At 42.4% G+C, this 18547-nt stretch overlaps 1 protein-coding gene across 3 annotated transcripts in view; it reads left to right on the forward strand.

The window, feature by feature from the left end:
- The window catches only part of ARHGEF4 (Rho guanine nucleotide exchange factor 4), a 122337-nt gene that overhangs the window by 70547 nt on the left and 33243 nt on the right, over positions 1-18547 (forward strand). For all 3 annotated transcript variants that reach the window (XM_053951718.1, XM_053951719.1, XM_053951720.1), the window contains one exon: positions 5752-5891. In XM_053951718.1, the coding sequence (XP_053807693.1) occupies positions 5752-5891 (140 nt within the window). The remainder of the gene's footprint in view (positions 1-5751; positions 5892-18547) is intronic.

Here is an 18547-nt window from a genome sequence, read left to right on the forward strand (position 1 = left end):
TTAATTCCCTACCTGACTTGCCTCTTCCTGTTAAACTGGCCCACAAGCATAAGCAAGATGATGAGAAAGGGTCCATCAGCACAGTAAGAGCTGCAGAATTGCACTGCTGGGGCAGCAGTGGGATGACATCACTTACGGATTTCACTGTGGCAGCTGCAGAGGGACCTCCGTGTACTGAGCATCTGATAAATGAAGCACATAATTGAGAGCAGGACTGATGGAGGCTGCAGCACTATGCCCAAGGAGACAAGGGTTTAGCAATCCCAGATGGATGAAGAGGAGGTAGAAGGGCTCTTCTCACCTGGGCCATGTAGTCTGGCTGTGGTTCCTAACCCCATGTTTTGCTTGTTTATCATCTTAAATCTCTTGAAGTGCTTCCTGCAGCAGCTGCACTGCGCTTTCCTGTGGGCTGCACACAACCACAGCAATCTCTGCTCAGTGAGGCAGAGGGGATGATGTTGTTAGCTCTGAATTAATTTGCTCTGTGAGTGTAAATCAGCCTCCTACTGTTGTTTTGGTGAAATACTTTAAATGTAAATGCTACAGAGATAAATGAAATGGGTGGATGTGGAAAAAACACACTTGAAAGAGAGCATTCAAATACAGGAAAAATGGTTCCCTTTGTCAATATAATGTGCTTTTAATAAACTATGGATGCTCTTGGCTTTCCAAACTGTCTGTAATCATCATGGATTCCTGTCCCAGCCTTACCCCTAAAAGCTGTAGACTGTAAGTCAAGTGAAAACAGATAACCAACATTTTGGGAAAATGCCTCTAGCCCATTTTCCTTCAGTCCTGGGTCATTGTTCAGGCTTGTGACCCAGACACACGTCTGGAGCTCCTTGCCACTGGGGAGCTGCTGGGGTTTATTCCAGCTGAGACATAAACCTCTGTGAGTTTGAGAGAGCTCTGTTAAGAGGCTGTGCTAAATTTGGGGCTGTAGTGTCCAGCTCCTCCAAGGAAACTATTCTAGAAATGTGTTCTGTGAGAATAGTTTTGCAGTGAGAGGGTGGGATTATATTCCTTTAATTTTATTTTTTTTATGATGGTAGGTGTATGTAGTTTTTTGGTGTTATTTTGGTTTGGGTTGTTTGAGCTTTTTTTTTTTTTTTTTTTTTTTTTTTTTTTATTGTTTGACAGCAACTCGTTCACTAATTCCTGGACTTGGAATGTATGAGGCAGGTCCATCATTTGAGAGAGGAGCAGAGCACATATGTGTGGAACTGCATGACCTGTACTAGGTGACATTTGTCTAAACTGAACTCTGGACAGCAGTTAACATTTGTTTTCTGAGACCTCCAGTAGATCATCTAATTCCAACTGCATCTTCCCACCAGTTTGATGAATAACACAGAACCTTTTCTCTGTTCTCCCCTCCCTGCCATCCCTGTTGGTGGCGAAGATCAAGGCTGTCCCAGTGTAGCCCCAGTGGTTTGTTCTCCAGTGTCACCTAGGCTTAACTGTGAAATCCCACCATGCAGGCAGCTGCCTCCCAATTTCCCCAATTTCCTCTAAGCAGGATGCAGTTGCACTGACAGCATGGCAATGAATTGTTCAGCCATGGCTTGTCTCTCCCTCTGGGCACTGGGTGCTCTTCCCTGTGAAGCCACAGAGCTGGTAACAGCTCCAGAGGCTTTCTGGTGACATGGAGAGCTCTGGAACTGTGTACCAGCACCTCTTGTAGTTGCTTGGCATCACCTTTCAGCAAGGTAGGGGCACAAACAGAGCCCAAGCCCAGCCAGGACCCTTCCCACTTCTGCCTGCTTACACTTGCATTCCAAACTCTGTGGTGTGGTGTAAGCAGGGTGAGCCCTTCCCATGGACCATCTTGATCAAGCTTCACTTGATTTGCACAGAACCCTTCCCTTTTGTCCCTGAATGCAGCCCAAGTGCTGCCTGCTCAGGCACACAGACCACCTGTGCCACTCACTGGTTCCAGTGACATCTTTTGTATAAGTTTTGAAGCTTCACATCCTCAAGGTAATTCTTCATGGAGTCAGGTTTTTGACACTTTATCTGTATGGATGCATTTAAAAAGAGTCTGTGTGGCATTCTTTTGTGAGCTGCTCCTGCTAACATTGCCCATCTGCTTTTTTACTGTAATGACATAAATCCCAGCCTTGGGCTAGGACTAACAGCAGTGTGAAACAGAGTTTTAGTTCTTGCACATATTGGCTGTAGTACTAAATGTTAGTTACTCCCCCTCCCTCTGATCCTGTGTGTGGGATTTGTTGCCATATATAGTAAAATTTATCAGGACAGAGGTATAAATATGAAGAAATCTGCTTGAATTGGCTTTACTTTTTGACAGAACATTGTTCCTTGGTATGACCTGACTGCCAGGGAGGGACAGGTCAGGTCAGTGTTTCAGAGAGGCCAGGCATGACTGTGCCACTGAATTTCAGTGTTAGACAGAGATGAACACTTGGAGATGGCAGGAACGTAGCATCTGAATTAGCCCCTGTGCAGTTTAATAGTGGCTGTCCAGCCAGTACTGTGCTGTGGGCAGGCTGATAGACTGTTTCAGCAATCTCTGCTAACTTGTCTTCTGAGATTTTTGTATAGTGCTTGCTTCTTTTCTACTTGACCTAGTTTATGCTTTGCACATTAAGTCAGTTCCTACACTAAAAGCCTTCATTCTCCTACTTCCTTGATGGCTTTCTAGTGCATTGGGTCACCATTCCAGGCTAATATTTTATTTATTTATTTGTGGTCATGTCTTTCATCTAACCTGCTTCAGAGCAAATTCTGATTTTTCATTAATTTAATTCTTCCCTGCAGCATTACTTTGGGAAGATGTGCAATGGCTATCTTGCACCATTTTTCCTCAAGGATTGAGAATTTTCTTATGCTTGTGAAGTATAGTTTTGGTGCAATATGTCTATAAGGTTTTTTGGTTTGTTTTTTTTTTTTTTTTGCCAGGGAAATTAATCCCAAATGCAGTAACAGGTCTTGAGACAGCAGAGAATTGATGAGCTTGGTAAGATCAGAGAGGAAAACCAAATCTCTAGTAAAAGCAAGTGCAGCTTTCAAGGCACTTAGCAGAGGTATAGAGCATTTTAAGTAACATAGATAAATATCTCCCTGGAGCTTTTACTTTTTCATCTAAGCACAAATCAGAGAACAAATAGGAAAATGTGGGGGCAAAAAACAAAAGCTTTAAAGATGCCAATAAACATTTTTCAAGTTGAAGGTTACTTTTAGCAGTGAAAATAGCAGAAGATGTGTAAAGGGAAACAATGAAGCCATGTGTAAAATAAGGGAAAAGAATGAAATCAGAGGGCTGTAGAAGAGTTTTGAATCAAGTGGCTGCCGACTTGCTTCTTATAAATGATTTATTTTTATTTGTTCTTGAAAAACATTTCTAATTTGTTTCTATGCTACCCTAACTCACTGGAAGTTGTTCATTATTATCAGACAAAGGTTTTTCAGACAGTGTATGAGCAAAAAGTGATACCTTTAATGCCCTTGAATTTAGTTTTAGAAGTTCCAGCCATGGTAACTCTGCATGAAATTATAATATCAGTGATATTCCAGCTGATTTTGAGTTTTATATTAATGGACTAGGTCTTAACCCCAGAATTGCTTTATATGCAAGCTATGCTACTGGCACATATTCAGTGCAGAATTTCTGTATAATGAACAATGTGAGGTGTCAGAGCAAAGCTAGGGGAAAGCTTGATTTTTTTTGTGAAATGTCACTTAAAGTTGAATGGTTGGGTAGTTCTATATTGTTCAAAAAATTCTGCTTTAATCATAAGCTCATATGCACCTCTGTGTCCTGAATTGCCATCAATACCAAGTGCAGTCCCAGCTTCAGACAATCTTTGCTGTGTTGTGCCTATTTATTGAATTCAAAGCACAAACAAGCAAGTATTTAGTTTAAAAATAGCTCATACTTGTCATTTTGACGTCAGGTCACTGCATTGAACTGATGGCTGCTACACTGAATTTACACTTCACTCTTGCTAGCAGAGATCAGGTGGTGCAGCCTTAACAAAACATCCCATGTACTGAAAGTGTTGATGAGGACAAGCTCTGCAGGTCTGGCTGCAACCTCTGTCAGCACTTTATTCAGTTCTAATGTGGTGCAGCTTTGGTTTCAGGTAATAATAAGCTAATTAATCATGCTATGCTTTTTTTGACCCAGTGGCACAATTAGATGCATAAGATGCACTTGCATTATGAAGGGAAAGGAGGGCTCAAGACCAAGTTTGTGAGTCTCTCCCTATTAAAACTCTACAAGGTCAAGCTTAAAAGATTTTTTTTCACCTGTTCTGCAAAAATTTGGAGGGTAACATCATGTAATTTGCACAGCCAAGACTATTGCCAGGAATGTTGATAGTAATGTCTGTGTTTTCATTCAAATTTACTCCTGTAGCCATGTCAAGTCCATTTACTAAAATTACAATTTATATCAGCTGTTCTCTGCACGTGTCTGTGTAGGTACCTGCTTCATGCACACAAATCTTTGTAAAGCCCACTGCTTTGTCATGGAAACTGTTGCCCTAGCAGTTGCTAGTCCAGATGAATATGTCAGCAAGTGGTTTCCTTAATCACTGTCATTTTCACAGATTTGAGAACAGAAGGTTCCTGTTCAGTAACCAGTTCAGGGATGGGATGAATGACACTACATGCCACTGAAGGGTATTTACTAATACCTCAAGGAGACTTTAGGAAAAAGATCCTGCCCATGAAACTGATGAAGTGACACTTTCTTCTGTGCAAGGAGTATAAATGCCACATTTTTATTTCTCTCAGGCTTGAGATTTCAGTGTTTGTTGTAGCTGCAGACTGTGATCCCTCCATTATCTGTAGCTTGTTTGGGGCTGTGCTGAGCAGAGTGGCCTCCTGTGGTAATAATGGATAATTCTGGAGCAAACATCCTTTTAGGAATCAAAAAGGATTCTCAAGTGTGTGGACAAAGAAGAGGGTGAAGGTTTTTCCCAAAGGATGAGACTTCCTTTGGCCTGGTAGGATTTGGTAAATCATAATCCTCAAGGTATGAAGTGGCAGACATGAGCTGCTTCTTATCTGGTCCAGTTTCCTGTCAACACAGCAAGGTCCTAATAAAATCACATTTATGCCATCATTGCCCTGTGTCTTTTTTCAGACCTTTTTTTTTTTTTTTTTTTTACTATTCTTGCTTGGTCTTTTCTTTGCAACATGCAGCAGTTGTCAAAAAAATTTAAATCATATTTTCCAATCTAGAAAAAGACACAATCATTTATAGGGGTAAAACATGAGTGGAGAAAAATTCTCTGAAGAACAGGCATACATGAGGGTGGAATTCTGACCTAAAATTTCCTCTAGTTTCCTTGTCTTTTTTCCATTTATGCTGCATTACGGTGCCCCTTGCCCCAGTGAGCTCCCAACTTTAAAGTTTTAAGGTTTAAAGTTATTTTTATATTTTAATTTATAGTGATGGATAAATGATTTCTTTTTGTGTGTTTTATATGGGTAATTATTTTAATATTAGAAGTTTATAATGTAAGTTATTTCAAATTGTATGGATTATTTTTAATGGTTGCTGGAATAATAGATTATGTTTTGTTTTTGTAAATGAAAAATACTTTTTGTGGTAATTGAAGAGAAAGAGAATTAAATGTAGATGAAATTGTAGAAGTGTTATTATATTAAAAAGATTGGAATTTTTATATATAGGGTTACATGGAGAAATATTTTTTTAATTGATTGATTTATTTTTTAAATAATGTGCTGTGTGCCAATGTGAGCATTTTGCTGTTGCAGTGATCACTGATGGAGCCCTGGACAAGACAGCCCTGACGGACGATGTGGGGAGCGAGGAGGATCTGTACGAGGACTTCCGCAGCTCCAACCACCGCTACGGCCACCCCGGGGGCGGTGGCGAGCAGCTGGCCATCAACGAGGTGTGTGCTGCTCCCGTCCCTCTCAGAGCCCAGCTGCTGGTTCTGGAGCCGCAGCCCAGCTGCAGCTTCTGGAGCCACAGCCACGCTGGTCATGGCACAGCAATGAGGTTTTAAATGTCATTTACTGTAGGCACTGTTTACAGTCAGGTGACAACAGGGGCTGTTGCCTTGTCCCCAAGGCAATGCAGAGCCACAGGGCCTCTCCTTTTGGGTGTCTTTCATTGACAAGGTTAAAAACATTAATGATCTTGTTAAAAACATTAATGAACAACTTCAGATTTGGAGTGAGTTGTACTAAAGGCATAAGGGAAATATTGAAAAAATCCCTGGTCTACCTGTTTATTTATTCACAGGTAAGAAGGGTGCAAGTTTAATACAGGTTTGGTCTTTGCTGTTTCTTCCTGTTCTCCAGTATACTCACTCTAGGGATGCGAAAGACCTGTCCATCGAAATAAATCACACAGACTCCATTTTCTTCATGGTGGGAAAAGCTCATTCTTTATTCACATAACTCCTTTTTATACAGTTTTACAGACCTCGTGTGGGACTTCAATTGGTCAGTAGCTTTCTTGCTAATTACTTTATTGCTTAGTAAAAGGTATTTTACTTGTCCATCAAATCTCTCTTAAATTGTTTACATGTTTTCTTCACTGGTTGTCTTGGGATAGATTTAATGTTTCTGTAGGTTCTAGTTGTTTTTCACCTAGGGATAGACTGTTGTGTTAAGGAACTGTGAATTTGTAAAGTGCTAGCTTCACTTAGAAGAAATGACAGGCTAGCTATCCATTTAACAGAGCAGGCCTGATTTTATGAGGCTTTTCTTTTATAATCTTTCTACCTTACTGCAACACTTGTCTTTTTAATCACAGTTTTTAGCTATTTTCTTTTATAGTGCTGATCCTGATTAAGTTGACATCAGTAGTTTAAAAACGTACTACTTGGTTTAAGCAATGCCATGAGCACCACACTAACAGATCTAAGATGTTTTTTCTGAAAAAGTACTATTTCTTATCTTGTGCATTAGAACTGGCATCCTGCTACACACAGAATGCTTTTTCTGTGAGGTGAACTTGAAAGAGTGGAGCATGTTCACCACATGAGTGATCTCTTGAACTCCTACACCTTCTTTCTCTCTTTCCTCTACTCTGTTACCTATACATGACCTTCCCAAGATGAGAAGGCAGGGATGAAAGATGTTTTCTTGTACTAAGCTATAACTGAAACTACGTGGCTCTCAGTGTGTGTGTTTGATACACCCAGTGATGGTGCTTCTGGGGTCTGAAAAAGCTCCTGAAAGCTGCACAGTGAGGGTAACAGCTTTTCTTGAAAAACAACAGCAGCAAATGCTCTTCCAGCAGTTCTCCTGCTCCCACTGCTCAGAATCCTCACCTACAGCCCTGAGTGCCTGGGCTAAGGAAGGGAGTTGCTTTATTTTCTTTTCCTATTGTTTACATCCAGGGGTTATCAAACCATGGTCAGAGCTTTTTAATTTAAACTCAGCAGTCTTGGGCTGGGCTGTTGTCATTGGCAAGAAAACATGAGCAGAACATCAGAAAATCTTGAATTGTGTTCTTCCACATTTACCTGGTGTGTTTATAAGAGTCCCAGGCACCACAGGGGTCAGTCCCAAAGCATGCACTAAGTCTGTGGGAGGAGGATTTTGCTTCCCTCCCACTCAGGTGCTTGCATCAAATAGGATATCCTCTGTCCCTTCCCTTCCCTTCCCTTCCCTTCCCTTCCCTTCCCCTCCCCTCCCCTCCCCCCTCCTCTCCTTCCCTTCCCCTTTAGAAGTTTTTAAAATCAGGAAAAAAAATAAACTTGCCAGCAGGTCTGACCATTGTGCATGTGGTGGATGTTTCTTTCTTTATTCATTATTATTAAGAACATTTGCTTTTCTTTCACTTCTTAAAAGTTTATTTTATTAGCGTAAAATCCCATCACTTGTAATCAGGAAAACAAATGGATGTGTCCCAAAGCAGGTGTAATTTGTATAATCTATGAAGCGTATGTGGGGTTTTGTTGGCCAGTTGACTTGAAAGAAAAAAGATTATATTTGGCTTGTTCCCTAGAATCTTGCCTGTTCAGGAGCCCACAAAACTGTAAGAACAAACAGTTCATTATTTACTTTGTCAACTGGTTCCTAGCAGTAATTAATCCATCACTCGGTTCCAGTGAGCCTTAGCAAAGCTTCCCAGAACAAGAGATTACAGAAAAGTACAAAATCTCTGCAGTGAAACACTAAATCTGTGAGATGGGAATTCCAAAGCAACAGACATCTTAAGTGTTGGAATTAAAATATCTCAAGTAGCTGGTAGCTGGACAGGCTTATCCTCATCTTCCCTGCTGGACCAAAAGGTGGCTATTGATTAGTCCTGAGTGTTTTCCATAGTGCTAGGAGTGATGTAGGGTGAAGATTTCAGTCTTCGCTCATTCAGTCACATTTTGTGAGTAGTCTCAGCTTTGTTTTATTGTATTCCAAGTTGCATTTTATTGGTTGTGGATAAGGAAACTATGGTAACCACATTATTCTTAGCCTTCTTGGAAAAAACAGCTTTCAAATAAACAGAGAAGGCCTGAAATACATTTTCAAGGCTGTTGGCAGACCAAGTGTTGCATTAAAGAACAAAACACCCAACCACTGAGTTTTAGTTCATTTTGGAACAAGAGAAAAATATTATGAAATAAAAAAGAAACCTTTCATAGAACTAGAATAATTTATTGGCAAGAACAGTAGAGGGATGTGTTGTAGATGTCGGAATGTGCCTGCCACAGGGATGAAAGAAAGCTGGGAAGGTTGTATAGAGCCCACCTAAGATGATCAGCATGAGAGTGTGTAAGAGCCAAAAAAAATCAATCAAAAAGTAATAATAAGGCTTTGGGATGAGAAAAGAGGCAGGGGAAGTAATTTTCTTGGGGCATCTGTTTGACATTCTTTCAAATGCTTTCTTGATGCTCAGGAAAAGAGACTTCTGTGTTTAGATTGTACTTGGTAGAGCTGACTTTGTGTTTGCTCCAGATAAAGACCCTGTCCTTGTATTTTATTGTGTCCAGGGTATCATTGGGTGAAAATGCAGCAAGAGAAAAATCTGTGTTGCAAATACATTGTGGTTCTGTCCTTCCAGTTCTCCATACTTGTTATTTATAGGACAGATCCAGTTTCAAGCTTCATTAAATGTGTTGCATGCAGTCTAAAGTGGAGAACAGGAGGGATTAGGCATATAAAAACCTGGCTCTGGAGTGGCCATGGTGATGATAAGCTGTCTAGTTTTCCCCACTAAGTAATTGGCCTGGATGAGGAAGCTTGGACTTCTTTGCTTGGTAATATCTGAGGTGTCCTGAGTGTTTGTTGTGTCCTGCTGTGGGAAGGGCCTGTGCAGCTCCGTGCTTTGCAAGAAATGTGATTGCAGGTCAGCATAGCCCTTGCAGCCCTCCATGAACAGCACCATGCCCATCTTGTGAAAGCAAAGCTCCAAGTGTTCAGAAAATAACAGCAAAACACCCAGTTTTTTCCTTATCTCTTATGGCTCTGTGCCTGATACGTTTGGAATTTGGTATGTGAAAAGGCACAGTTCATTGCTTCAGCAGGCCAGGATTTTATCTAAGACACGTAGCCACTGCTGCCTTGTGTTTTAAAGTGACAATATCATAGAGTCCTACAGATGTTCAAGCTAACCCCTGGTTGTTGACAAGATGCAATTAAGCTAATTTGTTCCATCATATATGTTGCTGATTTAACAAAGTAATTAATCGAGAAAAGTGTTCAAAGTGGCACAAACAATGCATCTGCCACGTACCCAGGGCAGCAGACACTGTGGCAGTACTCTCTCCATCTTACTGAGTCTCTCAAACATGACTCTGGTGCTGAGCTCTTTGATCTCTGCTGGGCTCACCCAGTGCTTCTCCCAGACCAGTCAATTTTAAACAAGACAGACTTATGAACTGTTGGGGTTTTTTAAAGAAAAAAAAACCAAAAGCAAAACCAAATCAACCCCCCAAACTCATAAAATGTTAATACAGATGAAATCAGAACAACTGAATTTTATTTTGTTAAACATGAATAATATCCTTCATAGCCTTTTTCACTTCATTTATCTTTATTCTAATTAATAGAAATCTCTTGTGTACAATACGAGGGAAATTTTCATAAGACAGAAACATTTTAATATAGTGCCACAAAATATTGCCATTCCTTTTCTTTAAAAGAGTGCAGAATAGATTGGAAAATCTCTGGTCACAATGGATTTCCAGACTGAAATCCGAATTATAATTATTGATCATATGGAAGCAATATATAACATTCTTGTGTAATCTGGGAGATCTATTATCACTTTTGTATCTTAATGTGAGTATATTGCTAAAGCAAACAAGCCAGTTAACAAACACTTGCCAGCACCCATTGAGTTGTTGGGGTTTTTTTTCCCCTTCTGGAGGGCCTAATTCCTGCTTTTGTGTCCCATGTATTCCTGCAGCCAAGGTTGACAGCTGTGCTCCAGAAGCAGCAGATATGATTTATTTGCAGGATACAGTATAAAGCTCAGTGCTGTCAAGGACAAGAAATAATGTTCCCCTGTGGACATAAATCTTTACTGGATCCTGGGTTTTGGTCCCAAATGCTTGCATAACTTTGTGTGGGGCTTAAATGTGAATGTTCAGAGTATGGAGTCAGAATTGTAACTTCTTTTACTGTCTGGTGGATTTAGTTTTTAGAGTTTTCTGGTCTGAAGACTTTGAAGGTTGTTTCAGAGGGCTTTCTGCAATGGATTTAAAGGAAATCACTATATTCAAATGCTCTATGGCAGTTATGTCTCATCAAACATCAGGATCAGTAGCTAAGTGGTCCTAGGGGTCTCCAGAGCCATATTTCTGCCTTCTACCATAGGCAGCTGGGGCTGCTTGAGCCATTTTCTCACATCCTCCTTAGCACTGGGGCTTGGGCATCCCCTGAGTAAGGGATCCTCTTTCAGCAGGCTGAAGATGCAGAGAATGTGATGGAAGCCAGTGTAGCTCACTCAGCACTGAGGAAAGGCTGTCTTGTGAGTGAATGTTGGGGTTTTTTGGAAAAATAGGAGAAATGGGATGTGCTTTCACACCTGCAGTCATGCAGTGAGTCCTTATCCATCCAAATGCTTGTTCTGAACCATGGGAGGTGAGGGCAGGTAGCTCCCCTACCCATGGGTCTGTAGCATAGACTCCACCAGGAGTTCAATCCATGTAGAAGCATTTCTAGAATTTTTTTTTTTTCCTGGACCATGCTTTCTCTGAACACCCAAATTAATTGATACAAATTAGGATCAAATAAAAAACCTCCAGGCTTAGCTTGGTTTTTGGGGTAAGAATAATGGAAGGCTTTTAGAGTTCTAACTCCCAAACCAAAACTCTATGGTGTGACAGTGCTGCAGGTACATTAGGGAATGTACCTCTTTCACCAAGCAGCAACTGACAGAGGACACAATCTCAAGCTGCATCAAAGGAAATATAGATTGGATATTAGGAAAAAATTTTTCACTGAAAGAGTGATAAAGTTCTGGAATGGTCTGCCTGGGGAGGTGGTGGAGTCACCATTCCTGGATGTGTTTAAAAACAGACTGGATGTGGCACTGGGTGCCAGGGTTTAGTTGAGGTGTTGGGGCTGGGTTGGACTTGATGGTCTTGAAAGTCTCTTCCAACCCAGTGATTCTGTGAATTCCACATGTGAGTGGGTGTGGGCTCAGTCTCTCAGGAAATCTAACTCCTCCTTCCAGGAGCCGAGCTGGAGCAGCAGAACAGGAGAGGCAGCCTCTGGCTTTCACCTCTTTGTGGGCACGGGTGTGCCCCCACATGCACACAGACGTGTTTGAAGAGTGGGAAGCCCTGCCCAAACTTTCATCCCTGGCTGTAAAACAGAGCTAAATACGTCACTCAGAGGAGATAACTGGAGACAGTATGGTGGCTTTGGAGTTCTTACAGCAGCCCTGCCAGCTATTACATTGTAAAGACTAACAGCTTCTGTTAATGCTTGTTAATGATCTCGTGTGAGTATTAGGGGACTCCATAAAATGTCTGGGTTTTGTCTGCATTAAATGTGTTCCCAGTTACTGGGGCGTGAAGAGGGGCTTGGCTCCACCAACAGTATTCCCTTTGGTGAAAAAATGATCCAAGAATGTTTTAACTCCTAAAGTAACTTGTGCGAAATCACCTCAAATACTTGTGCCTGTATTTTATCCAGCATGTCCATGGGTTCCCAGAGCTCTGTCTGATGTTCCCCACTGCTTAATGACATTATGTGTTTACAAGAAGTCTCTTTATCCTGAAGATAAATGCTTTGGCATCCCAATAAAAGGGCTCCTTTAACCTGTAGCAGTGGCACTGTGTCCTGTAGGGATAAGGGCTGTATTGCAGAAGGTCTTGGCTTCCTGCCTGCCACTTTTAGCTCCTGAGGGCCATTTACCACAGTGCCACTGAGATCTTTAGGTCCTCCCATGGGGCAAGGCAGGCTCTAACCCCTCAAGGTCTTCATGGGTCTACCTCTACCTGCAGGTGAGAGCTCTTAGCTCTCATCTGCAGCTAATCAGGGTCTGTGCCATGAAGCCAAGGAAATGTGCAGGTGAAGGGGAGTGATTTCACCATCCATGTGTAAAGTGGAAACCTATCAAACCTAACCTCTCTCTGATACAAAGAAGGATTTTACCCTGTCCTCAGGAGCTCCCTGTTTGTGTTTCAGGGCTCTTGACCCTCCAGTGCTGTTTTATGGGAGGAAGAGCATTAGAAGCACTGTGGAATTTGCAGCCCTACAAAGATTTTAGTTCAGAAGTGTAATAAACTGCTGTAACTACTGCTTGAAACGGGAGCCTGACAGTGTGCAAAGACAAGTCTGTTTTGCAGAATCTTGGGGTTACAATTTGCTCTGCCAATGTCTTTATTTTAAAAATAGGTTTGGGGATGTCCATACCCCAGATTGCCAGTTCAAGAAACAGCTGGGATGGATAACAGTGCAATAACCAAGTGGATATTGGAGTACAAAGATTTACTGAGAGCAGGGGATAAAGAAGGAATGTGAGAGAGTAGGAATGCCGGTAGTGTAGAATTTATTGCAGAGGTTATTCCAGGCTTAAGTGTTTGCATGGAGACAGGGAAGTGAATATCTCTCATTTTATACCATACTTGTCTCAGGTTCCTCTCAGCATGGTTTTGATATCAGAACATTTCTTGGGCTTGTTCTCTTCTCCAAATCCTGATTTGGAGCAGCTTTTATCTGCAAAGAATTTTCCTAATTCTCTGAAGACAATTGATCCCAGTGGTGGAAAAATGAAATCCCTCCCAACTCTTTTGCCCCTTCAAAGAGCACTGTTAATCCCTCAGGAGATCTTTCTCATCAAGTAAGGGACCAAGGCCCCCTGTCCTACACTTGGTAAGTTGGGGGCTGAGTTAGCAAAAAATTTGGCCATGGTTTAACAGAGTGAAGGCACTGCCATATTCCTTGCAGTTTTATTTTCCCACTCTGGAGAAAGCAGAAAGATCAACACAAATAACCAAGTGCCAGCCCTCCTCCCTCCTCGTGGGAAGGCTCCCCTCCCTCTGGAGTGCTTGGGGCCAGCCCTCCTCGGTGCCCTGGAAGAGCCAGGTCACTCAGCCCCTCCTTGCAGCAAAATGAGGAAATATTCCTGCAGTGACCCCATTGCTCCCACCGGGAAGGCTCCACGGGCAGGGAACAGAGCAGCCTTTGTCCCCAGCAGTGGGGCTGTCCCACACACCTCCTGTGCCACAGGCTGCTCAGGCTGTCCCCAGGCCTCAGGGGATGTCAAGCTCAGCTTCTTCGTTCAAGTTTTGGATTACGGGGAACAGTGACCTAGAAAGGTGTTGTGGGGGTTGTGTTTTTCAGTTCTCCTTCTAGCTGATGTTATCTGTATTCTCCAGAGAAGATCCTGTTTCTGGCTGTTCCACTGGCAAGTCTTTGTGTCAACAGGTTTTATGAAATGAAGGCAGGGTGTGTGAGCTATCCAGTACAGACTGAATGTCCTGGTTTTTCCACATTCCTCTGTCCCTAATGGATGCTTTGCTAGTAAAGCAGAGGAGCACCTTGTTCATTTACTGCTGGGGCTTGATAACCCATGCTCACCTTTCTGATTATCTTAACAACCACTTACCAGGTTTGCTTCTGAGCTGTGTTTTTGATTCTTACTAATTTTTGGGGCAGCTTTTGGAGAACAGCCCATCAAGGTTTGATCTTCAGGGTGTATTGTTCTGCTGCATTTTTTCAGCCTTCCGGCTAAAACAGAGGTACCAGGGGGAACATCACCTTAGAAGGCTGCTTTGACCAATTAAAATTTCTGCCCTGCTTTTTTGTCATGTAGGACATAGGAATGCCTAGCCTGATTCTTATACACAGCTTATGTGTGTCATTTATCCTCTTATGGCTTTTCTCATTCTCATGGAACTTGTTCTCATCTATGGAGCTTATTCTTCTCTCCAGCCCTCCTGTGGCTCCTTTAGTTACATCAGCACGCAATGAAGGAGGACTCCCAAATGAACAATACTACAGACCAGCCTGGAAGAACTTTAGTGACCTGTCACTTGAAAACAGTTTTTCTGGTTTTGAACTTTAGAGATCTGTCACTTGAAAGCAGTTTTCCTGTTTTCTGCCGCCTCAAGACTGGTATATTCTGTAAGAGGTGAGGATGCTGAGCAGTAAGAGAAGGGTCAGAAAACTGCTCTGCAACTAAATGCGTTATTTTAAAGGTGGCAGGTAAAGGAATGCTATACTTATATTTGATAATGTGTGGGCTCAACAGAATATCTGAGAAAGCCCAAAACTATGTTGCTTTCTTGTAAACCCCTGTACAGCCAGAAAGAAGGGGGACTAGTGGTCTAGAAACAATCAGAAACAACCAGGAACAACCCCGGTCCCCCTCCCCTCTCCAGCCACCTCTTGTAGAACCTCTTTCAGGAATTATCTGTTAATGTTTTTCCAGCTTTGTACATAGGCATCTTCCTCTGCTCCATGTCCCCATATTCACCTTGTCACTCACCTTGTACTGTGTTATTCATCCCCTTCTCATCCACTTCATCTGTTTCACTGGCTTCATGCAGCTTCCTCTGACCTCACCTGCTTCAGGTCCCACAACTGTACCTGTGCCTGTTTCCTCTCTTCTTTCCTTGACTTTTCTAGGAGTATTTCTCTGACTTTTCCCCCCTTATTTCTCTGTTCCAGCCTGCACAGTGCCCAAATGACCATTCCTTGTCATTCTGTGTTTTCTGTGGCTGTCAATTTTTCAGCTCAAAAACAGGATATCACAAAATTAAAAAGCATTCAAGTAATTTCAGGAGCCCAAACACTTCCTCTCTCAGTCACTAAGGATGTCATTGCCAGCATGTCTGTTCCTCAGCCCTGTAACAAGAGTGGTGTGGTCATTTTCTATTCTAACCTCTTTCTAGATACTGCATTCAGGCCCTTAATCTTGCTGGTCTCCAAGACGCAGCATTTCCTTTCTTTCCATCTGCCTTATTATAAACCCCATTCAGCCTCTGTTTATTTCAGAAAATCATTATTACAATATCCTTTGTTCTGTGTCCAATTTGTACTGAAAATATCCACTTCCTAGGCCACTGCATGGGCTCTGCCAGCCTGTATTTGCTTCTCCCTGCTTGTTCCTTGCTTTGCCACATCTATCCTAACATGCTTGGTTTTGTTTCCCAGGCCATTGCAGTCTGTATCCCTCTCCTGCCACCCCCAAATCCCCAAAGCATGCCCAGCTCCAGCCCAGCACACTCCTTTAGCTCCCAGGGTTGTGGGATATGTCGTGTCAGCACGTGGCTCATGGCACCAACACCCTTCCTTGGCACTGGAGCTCCAGGTCATGCTGGTAATACCCAGATGCTTCAAACATGTGAACAGTTGCTACTCTTGAAAATAAAACTTGCTTTAGGAGAATTTGGAAGATTTTCTAGATTTAGTAATGTCTGAAAGCAAAAGACTGGTTGCTAAGTAGATTGTCTCTTTTTATTTTCTTTTTTTTTTTTTTAATGTTTAATTACTTGTAGTCAGGGTTGTCCAGTCTGAATGGCTGCTTTTCTTGCATGAAAATGCTCAGGTCCATTTTCTTTCCATTCAGAGTTATCTTGTGATTCGTGGTACTCGAGCACAAGAACAGCTTGTAAAGTTTTGGCAGCACTGCATGAGGAATCTGCCCAAGGAAGTACTGGCTGTAAAAGCTGAGTGGGCTTAAACCATGCAGAGCTAGAGAAGGATGCAGTGAGAGTAACTGTGCTCTAGTAACACAGTATTACACAGTGTAAAAATTCAAAGCAAACTCTGACAGACTGTTTTCCATTTCAGAAGTACATGATCATATGCAGCTGAAAAAGCTATATTTTTTTTCTGATGTTTTCTGGCTGTGGCTCAAAGGGAATGCTGTCCTTTTGGGAGGTGTTATCTGCAGTGTTACTGACAGTTAACTCAATGCATAGCAGGGTTGACAGTTGCTTAGTTTGGATGCTGATAAAAGTGTAATTGTGGGAGTTAAGGAAACTTGGTTTCCTTGGAATGATTTGTAGGTACAAATGCTTGCCCCTCTCACAGTTTAATTGCCAGCCTTTTCAGCTGCTGAACTGTCATCCACTGAACATCCACTCATCCTGGATTCTTTTTTAAAAGATGCATTTGAAATGGTTCATCACACCAGTGTTGTAGATAGAAGTATTTTTATCACCCAGTTAAAAAAATAAAAATCAACAGAAGCTTCTGCCCTAAGAAGTTCTTCAACAGCTCTGTATAATGGAAAGGGCAGTAATAATTAGGTGATTTTTATGTCAAAGAGAAGTTGAAGGGGGAAAAAAATCCAGTCATGTGGACCCAGGTGAATCTGGCTGTTGCAACATTAAATGTTTCTGGATGTGCTGAATGTGTTCTCTTCCTCTGCAGTTTTATGCCCAGCATTCCAACAGCCAGTGATGCCACCCAGAGGGACAGGGAATTCACATTTGTGTCTGTGCCTTCAGTGGTGCAACAAGAGAGAGGAAAGCTGCTTCAGAAGGTATTCTCTGTAGCAATACCTTAGGGAAACTTGTAAAGGAGTTCATATTTGCTGTGATTTGCATGCACAGAACCAGCAAACCCTGGAGCTGCCTGCCTGGTATGTCCATGAGCTCTGCCCTGAGCAGGCAGCTGGGGCAGGAGCTGTCTGTGTGTCAGCTGGACCAAATCCAGCCTCAGTTCTAGCACTTCGGTCTCTGTTAATATTTAGATAATATCCTTTTCACCTTGTTGGAGGGAGAGTGTTGATAAATGACCCAGTAAGAGCTCTTTTTCTGTCTATGTATATTCAGAGCATGGTTTATTAGTGCCTACAATACTAATGTATCCTTGACTTTAAGAGGACTTGAATTGTGTTGTTTCTGGTACTTGTAGCAAGCACATTCCTACTTGTGACAAGCCAAGAATAGGAAGTCCTGGAAATGTGCTCAAGCATGGTATGCAGTGTTCTACTTGGAGCTTTGCTTTCCAAGTCTGCTCAGCAGGAGAGAGGTGCTGAAGGTGGGGCTGGTCCCTCACAACACTAGTCTTGGTGGCCTTGCTGTGGGACATGAGCTCTTTGCTTTCCCAGCGAGATGGATCCAGCTTCACTGCTTGTCTGCTCAGTTATTTATCCCCGTTCTACTGGCACACCAATGCTGCTTATTACAGTTCTTATTTCTTCACATTTACGTGTGTGTGCCTTTCAGTTCCCAATTCAGATGTTGCAATAGTGAAAGACCCGTTTCACTGGTAGACAGTGGGTTTGTCTGTGTACTCCTGGCCTCCTAAAAATCACACCTAAAGCAGTCTTCAAAAGCTTAGGCCTCATGTGCTGCATGGTGATAGGTAAGGACTGGGCAATATTTAGTATCATTTTGATGATAAATGAAGGCATGTCTTTTGTTTTCTATTTTATCTAATATTAGACTCGGGGGTTCTTGAACAGCTCATTCCCTGAGGCCTTGATCACTGAGCAGCTTCTGGGACTGCAGCAGGGCTTTGTGTGTGCCCAGGCCTTTGAGGCTGGGATATGCTCACTTCTTTCTCTGTTTGAGTGGCAGCATTATTCCCATGGTGCAGTCCTGGCTGAGGATAGCTCTTAGAAGAAGGAGTCAAAGGAAATTATTACAATTGCAAATTAGATTCCAGTGGAGATTGTGCAACAATTACTTGAACTATGCTCCCTCAGTGATAGTTATACAAAGTGAGCCCTGCTGTATTACAAGCCAAAAGGTAAAACTTCCAGCAAACGCTTGGAGTTACCATGGAAGTGACTCCCCCATGCAGAGTCTGTGCCCCAGACCTTGTGAGGGGATTCACTGTGTGGGGGGGAAACAGAAGCCAGGTCACAGCTGGGGTCACTCTGCAGCTTTTGTCCTTGTCCAGTTTCTCTTCACTGAGGGGCCAGAAGGGTGAATGCCACTTAACATTAATTGTGCAATGCCCCAAGATGTACATAGGGCAAATATGTTACTTGTGCCCAGGCAATGCAATGCAGGGGGGCACTTGGGTCTGCACATCAGAAGAGCAAAAGAGCATAGCTGGGGCTTGGGCTGTTTCTTAGACACCACAGAATTAGATAAAAATGTACCTTCCACTACCATTTTGTACCTTTTTTTCCCCCCTGCAATTTCTTTCTGCCATCAGTTTCCCCTGGACTTCTTTT

Source organism: Vidua chalybeata, chromosome 10 (genome assembly GCF_026979565.1).
Source record: "Vidua chalybeata isolate OUT-0048 chromosome 10, bVidCha1 merged haplotype, whole genome shotgun sequence".
Classification (NCBI taxonomy): domain Eukaryota; kingdom Metazoa; phylum Chordata; class Aves; order Passeriformes; family Viduidae; genus Vidua; species Vidua chalybeata.